Source organism: Agelaius phoeniceus, chromosome 8 (assembly GCF_051311805.1).
Source record: "Agelaius phoeniceus isolate bAgePho1 chromosome 8, bAgePho1.hap1, whole genome shotgun sequence".
Taxonomy (NCBI): Eukaryota; Metazoa; Chordata; class Aves; order Passeriformes; family Icteridae; genus Agelaius; species Agelaius phoeniceus.
This window is the reverse complement of record NC_135272.1, coordinates 17149064-17158702: the sequence shown is the minus strand read 5'-3', so window position 1 is coordinate 17158702 and position 9639 is coordinate 17149064. Positions and strand designations below refer to the sequence as shown.

The following is a 9639-nucleotide window of genomic DNA, read 5'->3' as shown; positions in this document are numbered from 1 at the left end:
GCCCTCACCTGCTCTCCGACATTCCTGAGGCACCCAGAGCTCACAGCGCACGGGCAGGGCAGGAGCGGTACTGCCCGTCCGTCACCGGGTCTCTGCTCTTGCGGTGTGGGCTTAAAGCCTGCTAGCAGCACCTCTAAGTACTGCGTGAGGTGCTGCAGCGTTCAGGTCAGCCAGGGATCGTTTTAGTGTGCTTATGCTGTCATCTGCTTCTCGAGGTGTTGAGCAAAGCACGCATTCTCTACAGAAATCTTATGTATATCTGTAGGATACCTATGTTTTATGAAGATGTATTCATGTATAATTTGACTTTACAATTGACTTACATTTTTGTAATCGTCAAAAAATTATGGCACCTCGGAGCCATTACGGTGACTTGCTCTGTGTTTATATGTAGTGGTGAGTTGTTAAAATGCAAGTACAGCACTTGGACAGAGTGCTTGTGAATACACTGCAGTGCACTGGCAGGCCCTGTCAAAATGGAGATGTGGCAATTTTCTGACAATCTGATGCGTGGTTTTTGAATTTATTGGCTTTTTTTAAAATTAGGCATGCGTACCATGCATCAGAGACCCATGGAAGGTTGTCGGGGATTTGTTGACTGAAGCTGGACAGGATTCTCTGTCACATTCACAAAATATCAGTGAGGTCAAGTCTATGTACTAGCTGTTTTGCTGAGGATCTGCTGAAGGGCAGAGGGGAACTGTGTTATTTTTTGTCTCTTCTGTCTGAAGAGGAATACAAACAAATGCCCCAAAGGCTGTCCAGAGAGGAGTGTGCCTGGCTGCACAGCAGTGACTCTGCCAGGCATGTTCAGACTGTTCCACACATGCACGTGGAACTTGATGGTTCCTTTTGTTCAAGTCCCAGCTTCACTTCCCAGGAATATAGATTTGCTGGTAAAGCATTGAATACTTCTATTTACCTCCAAACTATTTATTGCTTAGTTGCCTTTGGAGGTGCTGCTTAAGAGAAAATTCTAATAATTATAGAAATGAAACTGTTTTCCATTACATATGATACAGCAGAGATGATAAAAACCAGGAGGAATGTGTAATAAAAAGATGACTTTAATTGTCTAAACTGAGAGGTATGTAGAACTTTACTAAGCATAGATACAAAAAGTCCATTTAAAACTTTGTTTAACCTACAAAATTCTAGGTAAACACACGTAGGCTTTTAAATTTAATCTTGATTTTAGAGTGGTTTTACAGTAGTTTACTTATCTTTTGTGAAGTTGCTTTGTTTTCAGTGGAGGTCCTGAGACAAATCTGTGAGACTATCTCTGGATGCCTAGAAAGATAAAGCTTCTTTCCACTTATGGACCTGAAAGGAAAATTATGAATTTTAAATTACTCTGTTTCCTGCTCAGAATATTAGATCTTTCAAAGATAAGCAGCAAATTCCTATACTCTGGAAAGAGATTTCAAGAACTATCAGGAAGAAATATGGAAGAATAGGTAGCAGTAGTTGGTGGCCCTGCTTTGGGGGGCAATCATACTATTATTAAGTTTTGGTGAAGATACATATATTAGCATTCTATGGGAAGAGAGCTGATGGAAGGTCTTATTCTCTTGTTGTTCGCAAATCTTTATTTAAGCATAGAAACGTGTTTGGGATGGTCTCAGCTTGCTTTGAACTCCCTACTCATTACTGCAAAGAAGGTAACTCCCACGAACAGCAAAGCTTTTGGGTGTGGGTGTTAGAGAGCTTGAAAATCAGGATTAGTGGAGGAGGAGATCTGCATTGCCTAGTGACAAAACAGGGCGCTGCAGTCTGTGCTTGGAGCACTTCAGGAAAGAAAACAGTAATTGTGTGACTGCTCTACAAATGTTGCAGGTGAGAAATGAGAGGCTGGAGAGCAGCACTGTGGAAAGGGCCCTGGGGGTCCTGGTCCATGGCAAGTTGGACACGAGCCAGGAGTGCCCTGGCAGCCAGGAGGGACATCCCTGTCCTGGGGGCACCAGGGACAGCACAGCCAGCTGGGTAAGGGAGGGGTTGTCCCGCTCTGCTCTGGGGCAGCTCTGGGTGCCACAGCGTGGAACAGACATTGAGCCATTAGACAGCGTCCAAAGGAGGCCCCGAGGATGGTGAAGGGCCTGAGGGGAAGCCATGAGCACTGGCTGAGGGCACCTGGGCTGCTCAGCCTGGAGGAGAGAAGGCTGAGGGGAGACCTCACTGCAGTTACAGCTTCCCAGCCAGGGAACAGCAGCGATGGGCACTGACATCTTCTCTGGGGTGGCAGTGGCAGGACCCGAGGGAATGGCCTGAATTTGCATCAGTGGAGGTTTAGGTTATGTATCAGGAAAAGGTTTTTAACCCAGAGGGTGGCTGGGCACTGAACAGGCTGCCCAGGGCAGTGGTCACAGCAGCAGCCTGACAGAGCTCAGCAAGTGTTTGAACAATGCCCTCAGGCACAGCCTGTGATTCTTGGGGACAGACCTGTGCAGGATGCAGACAAGTGATCCTTGTGAGTCCCCTCCAATTCAGCTGATTCTGTGTGTTGGCCCTAAAAATGGACCAATCTCGATTTTCTGTACTTGTAACAGAGCCATTCAACTCCTTACATTTTATATTTACATGTTCTTGTAAAAACTTTAAAAAAATTCTGTTCAAAACTCTATTCTGAAACAGTTTTTACTCATTTCAAGAAAGGAATTCCACAACTTTGAGGTGACAATTCAGCAGAATTCTTGCATAATCTATAGAATTCTTTATGTCAGCACCATAGCTCCAGTTTCAGGTGGCTTAAACAAGAAAAATACTGAGCCAAAGTATAATCTGGCTTCAAGTAATTGAAATAATTGCAGGCTTGTGGGGCCTTGCCAGGTCTTGTACTGCAGACATTTAGATCAGTGATGATGAAGAAATAATAAGACAGAGCTGCTGTGATGGAAAGCTCTATATTAGCTTTTAGTCTTTCTGCAAAACTCCATTAACTGTGACATAAAAGTACGTACAGATATTACTTAGTACATCCCCATGAAGTTTACATACCATGATCTGCAAACTTAAACACGTGTGAAAAAAATCTTTTAGTATCTTGCTTAGACAAATTTGTCAGTGGATATTTAAATCTTTATTTACCCCTAAGCATTTTACACGTCAAGTTGTTTGTAATGTTGAATAGGAGTCTGAAGAAAGTTTTAAGTAACTTTTTTTCAGTGAATGCTTACCTTATTTGTGTGTTTTCTGCCCTTTCTTGAATCCTGATGGTTAATAGCTCTTCTGATCAGTAGCAGTTCTGTCTAGCAACCATCAGTGTTATCCTTGAATTCAGAAATTTGATTAAAAGACTCCCTCTCCCAAAGACTTTGTACTGAAATGTGCATGTTGTAGATTATTTCCTTGCCTCTTACAGCAGTGGTTTCGAGTATAAGAGCTGCTTTTTTTTCTTGGTAGAAGGAAATAAGCTGGAGTAACTTCCCTACCTTGTTTGACTCATTGCTGTAGTTGTCTAAATAAAAGATGTATTCTTTATTCTGTACGTAAGCAAGTAAGTCTGAAGGTAAATGTGCATTTGTACGCACGCATATACAAACACACATCAAATGTATTTTTCCCTAAATGGAACAGATTGCTTTTAAAAATAAATTTCTCATAAATGTACATGTTAAATATATATTTTTCCCCTGCCATTTACACCTGGAATAAGAGAGTTTATAGGAGACTTTTTCCTTTTGTTGTTTTTCATTTATTTAACCAGAAAATGTAAAAGGAGCTGTAAAGGGCTGTGACTGTCAAGATAAATCTTTATAGCCACAATTCTTCAAGCTGCTTATTCAGCTCATTAAATTAGTAGCAAGGCAGCAAAGAAATGCTCATTTGCTATTTGAAGAGATCTAAATGTTTAAAGTTTAGCCCTGTGCCTTTTTTAATAAATTGTTGGAAAAAAGACATCTGACATCAATCTGATCAGTACAGCTGGATTTGAGAAACAAAGCTATTTTTTGCATCATATTTGTATGGCAATCGATCCAAAACCAGCTGTTCAACATAACTCTCTACACTGGATCCCACAGCAGCACAAATTTTGAATCAGAAATTCTGTACAAATTGAGGCACACAGCACAGTCATATTATGTCAAATTAACCAGGGCATGAGCTGAAGTTTCTCAGGGATGGTGTTATTTGCCAAAAGATAGAAAAAAACAAAGTCTGTTCTAAAGCAGATCTGTACAAAGGCTGTTTTTAGATAAAAATTTTGAGCTGGGCTCACCACTGAAAAAATAGCTTTACTGGGTGCAACTGTGTGTTTGTGTTACAATATAATTCCTTGCTTGTGTCAGCCTTGTTGTGATGCTGTACAGGGAACTGACTGAGCTGCCTGAAAAAGAACCAGTTCTCAGGAGGAGGAGGGAAAGCTACTCATTTTCTTCCACAGTAGCTTTCAATTCAGCATCAAAAGCACTACTGTCAGATTGCTGGTATTCTTGAAGTTGCCCTTCAAACAGCTCTGCAATTCTGAGATTCTTTATCTGTGTAAGTTAGCCCAGCAGCTCAGTCTGCCTGTTGACAGTGCAGGGATGTCATGGCCACTTTCAGCAAGTCCTTGCTCTTACTCTGCAACCCAGCAGAAGAACACAAAGCTCCAAACAAGGCATGATTTGGACTAGAAAAATTACTAGTTTACAAATCTGGAAAAGGCCCCTCATTTTTTGGATAGTGTTCTGTTCAAGATAGCCTCACTAGCAAGTACAAACTGTTTCACTAGAAGTCACACATGTGCTTTATACAGTACCTTGACAAAGGTAAGACTTCACCTTGACAACCTTTCAGTCTGAAGCAAACCTTTTAACCTGACCAGTAAGTTTGTGTGGCTTTGGAAAAATGGAAGCTAACCAGAGCCCCAAAGTTTATAAATGACTTAAAATTGTGAAATTCACTTCTGAAGAGAACACGGTAACACCTTGTTGTCCTCACAAATGAAATATGAAGCCTATTCAATTATTCAATAGCCTTCCTCTGATAACATCAGAAATCGAGATTATCTATGGAAGTATGGCCAAAGATGGTAAATAAAAGAAGAAATTGTAATCATGCATAATATTTCCTACAATTTCCACATTGCTGAAATACGAGAAGAAACAAGATTTAAACTTTAATGTCAACATTTAATAATTTTAGTTTCTATTTAGAGGTAAGCAAGAAAACAAAAAATGTTATTTTGGTGCCATGCTTTTATTTAAATGAAAGGAAAAAACTACACTGTACCACATAAGTAGCAATGACAATATTTTACAGCACAGCATTTGAAAAAATATGGAAGCTATGCTCCATAGAAGTGGACAAGTAAGCACACAATACACTGTACAATTTTCAACAGTGCCCAATAAATCAGAATTAAATAGCTGAATTTGGCTTTAAACAGCCAAATAATAAAAACTAACAGTCATACTAACATTAAAAAAAAAATAAAATTCAGTAGCTATTATGACTGTTAGAAGATGAAATTCTGCTCCAAAAACTAAGACGAGAGTTTGGCAATTCAGTCGTAGCAACAATAGTAATACCCCTGATGAAAGCACCAGTGTGTTCTGGAAAGGTCAGTGATAAATACTGGCCTTTATGGAAAGCTTTATTTTTTTTTTTCTTTTTCTTTTTTTTTTTTTTAAACATGATCCCAACCAAAGATCCACTGTAATTAGAAAATTTGCAGGCTTAAAAAGGAAAAGCATCTCTAGCTTTACTTTTCCTGTATTAAGTAAAACCTTATACTGCGAGCAATGAAATTTTCAACTGCATTATTCACATTCTACTTTTAGACATTGCACAAACCTTTAACCTGTTGACAAATGCAAATTTCATAATACATTCAGAAATATTTTAAATTACTCAAAGAATTCCCGTCACGTATTTAAGCTCACTTTGATTAGGTTGATGCGTGTGTCTTTATGGTGTTGCAAATCTTCAGTTAAATCATAGAACAGATTTTAGAAATAAAAAGCCTCCCATGATAAAACTTCTTTTGAAGTTATTCACCATATGTGTGTCAGTTAATTCCAACCTCCTGGTTTCTTGAATCACTGTATATTATACACAGTTTCATATTGTTATTCAAGATGTTCCTACAATGGTATCTGTAGGAAGTGTCTAACAGGCAGAATGTGCAAACCCTCTTTCCCCCCCTTTTTAATATTATTTATATCCTATATACACAATATGTATACACTTGAATTATAAGAGTTACATATCCTGGTGATATACATGCAAACAGTAGGAATCAGCTAACCACAAATAGTTTTGAGCCACATACATATTAAACATATATTTTAAAGTGTTTTTTTCTTTTTTTTTTACAGTTTTAACAAATATACATAAATATAAGAACATAAATTACAGTAAACTGACAGCATTTTTGAGAAAATGTTTATAATCCAGATGCACTGATACCTAAGGCCTTATAATAATTTAAAAAAGTACTGTTCTAAACTGCTTAATGACATCTCATTCCTGTGCATCTTTTCTCTTAGTAAATGAGCACATCGTAGTAGTGAGGCAGTTTCTCTCACAGCAGTTTAATGAGAGAAATACGAATATCATTTTAGTCTCCCATGAAACTGAATGGACTACATACTCATAGCACAATACTGTCTTATGTGAATGGAGTTGTCACAACACTGAAACAGAACAGAATCACAAATCATTCAAGTCTTTTCCTGAGAATGAGATTTCCCTCCCCCCCAACAAATTCTCTGGTGTATGATGTTTTCAAAATAGCCACAGATTTAGGGGAGGCTTCAAGTTTGTGTTTTCTTTTTTTTTTTTCAGAACAGTGCTATGTTAAAAGCAAATTATAAGAGAAACAAACACTGAAACGGGATAGTGATTTATAAAATAATCAAACACTGTTTTGAAATAAAATGCAGCCCTTTATAAATAATACTGAAATATGCCTAGAGTTTGGTTTTGCAAATGGTCATGTTACAGATTTACTGAAATGTCAGTTAGGCTTTTTTGTCATATGTACTTAAAAATTGCTGTGTCACAAGACATCACCTGTTAGTGTCAAGAAAACAATTTACAAAGACACACTGAAAATTATCAGATGTCTGTTCCCTAGAAAACTGATTCAAGTCTGAGTTGGCAGATCTGAAGGCAGGAAGTGGCCTGGATCTTAAAATCAATGGGAATTAGATACACGACTTCTCAAAGATTTGTGACTTAGTGAATTCTGTGATTCTTCTGAATATTTAGTGCTCTGTTAGGCAACATCAGGGATTTAGTTCTGAATGTTTCATGAGTTCCTGCTCCTTCCTTGAAGGAGCAGGACCTGACCCTGTGCTCTCTCTCCAGCTGGAACAGTGCAAAGCAATGAATGCATACTTGCTTAAACCATTTCAGAGACCTACCAAATCTTTTTACCTTGAGTTTTACTGATGTTATGAACATGCACATGGTCAGTCATTACATCTCAGATGGTAACTTACTGAAACAGAAATAATTGCATCACCTTTACCCTGAGTTGTTAAATAATTCATTTGAAGAAAACTTCAAGCAGTTCAAAGGTTTTTCCTTTACTGTTTAGTTTATAAGCAAATCAGTACTATTGAATTGAAAAAGAATTATAAATACACAGGGGAATGAATCTTGATTTTGTTACAGCACACAGTAAGGATCTTGGAGAACAGACCCATTCAGCTGTTATTCAGTGACATACAATTTATCATTTAGTCTTTACTGTAAGTCAGTATGCAAAGTTCAATGGTATTGAGAATATTAAGTTTTTCTTTAGTGAAAGAAAAATATTTCAAGACAAGCACAAATACAAACATATAAGGCAACAGATGTAAAAAATGTAGTTTGAGTCACTAAAGAGGAACATTCAGTGCTTCAGTGTATCTAATCAAAATACAGAGCAAATATACTCTATATGTTGCATTAGCACATACAAATCTCCACACAAGTCAAACATTTCCGTAATCACTCATAATTATTCACCTAAGAGTTATCTTCTGCACTCCTAAACACTGTGTTTACATTCCAGTTGGACATGATAATAGAACTTGGTGTCCAGTTTTAAGTTCTAAGAGTCTTGTTGGCAACTAGAAATCTATTTCCTATAGGCAGTAAAGATGAAGTGCAAGTTTATCATAATTGTCTCAAGCAAATTTTTCCCATCTACTATGCCTTGGTGGGTAAGAGTTTCTTAGGAGTTACTGGTCTCTTGGTTTGCCACAAATGGCTGTGAATGGTAATTGCATCAACACTGGCAGACAGAGTTTTGGCAGGTATGTGGCTAAATTGCTTTCTGTCAGAGTTGTATTTATACAGTCCCTCTATCATTTTCTTTGTGATAGACTTGGGACCTATTCCTGTTAATTTATTGATTTCTTCAGTATCAGGGCAGTATGTATACAGAGATCTGAACTGGCAGCCTGAATCCCGGAACAAGATTAAGAAATTATTGGCATCAGATTTTTCCATTTCCTTTAAAAGAAAGAAAGAAAGAAAAACATTCAGAATATGAATTTTGCATTGTAATTAGAAAACATTCCCATTAATTAGATTTCATTTTGAATCAGTTTTCTACCAGAGCTGAAACTTATGTCTCACTCTGTCCACTAAAAGACCTTATTTTCAATCATTAGAATTTGCTAAGCTTCACCCATCTGAATTTTGATAGGGTAGATATTCATGTTAACCAAAACCGAATTTATTTAGACAATTTCAGCTATACTTGTTTAGTTGTACCTCAGAACAGACATCCCAAAAGTCTTTTTGTAGACCAAATAAAAATTCTTTTCATCATCTATTTCATTAAGTTGGTTTAATACCTGCAAGTTTGGGAACAAAAAACATGTCTCAATGTGTCTGAAAGATCTTCTGGTGCTAAAATGGAATTTCAGTCATCCCTAAATCCACTCAAGCTTGGTCAAACCATGAAGTCAGTTGGAATGTATTGAACAGAAGTTCTTAATTAGCTGAAATCTTCAGATTCCTATTCCACCTACAGACCTTCTATGGGACACATGCCCTCCCTGAACACTTACAGCTTCTATCAAGTGATGTGTGCTTCATCCTTGAGTTAAGCAGGACATTTGTGCACCTATTTTGTTATGGGTCATTCTGAGAGTCCTTTTGCTCCCAGTTACTTAAACTGCAGGAGTGTGCGCTGATTCCTGACTTGGTATTTCCAAAAAGCATCAGGAAAGGCAGAAAAAGCAGCATCTAGACATGGATGCAGGATTACGAAGAGAAGAAGGGGCAAGAAATACTGCTGTGAAGTTTATTCCAGAAATGAAATTCAATCTGGATTCCAAGTGTCTGTGAGATTTGGTATCAGTTAATCTGTTGTATTTGTCATAGTTTGTAAATGGAACAGTCCTGCTCTCTCAAGGCTCAGACTCTGTGTTACTTCTTTTGCCTGGGAACACAATGTCCCTAAGTTTTTACAATATCTGTGCATTTTCAAGAAGGTTTATAGCAGTGTAAGAGAGAAGACTTGAAGGCACCTTCCCATAGTAGAAAGCCCTGAATTTGCCCTACTGCTTGGAAACTGGAGAAGAGCCTAGAAGGGATGTATTTCAATTCTTTCTGTTCATCTGTATTTCATTCTTTCTGTTCATGAGGGCCCTGTGCTTTAGTTCTAAAGTTCCCAACCTGAGGATCTCCCTGTATCAGGGAAAACAATTTAGTGAG

At 37.9% G+C, this 9639-nt stretch overlaps 1 protein-coding gene across 4 annotated transcripts in view; it reads right to left on the bottom strand.

The window, feature by feature from the left end:
* Positions 1–5090: 5090 nt before the first annotated feature.
* Positions 5091–9639, bottom strand: part of CAMSAP2 (calmodulin regulated spectrin associated protein family member 2) — an 80584-nt gene continuing 76035 nt past the window's right edge. For all 4 annotated transcript variants that reach the window (XM_077182098.1, XM_054638484.2, XM_077182099.1 and 1 more), the window contains one exon: positions 5091–8427. In XM_077182098.1, coding sequence (XP_077038213.1) covers positions 8122–8427 — 306 coding nt within the window. In that variant the 3' untranslated portion in view covers positions 5091–8121. The remainder of the gene's footprint in view (positions 8428–9639) is intronic.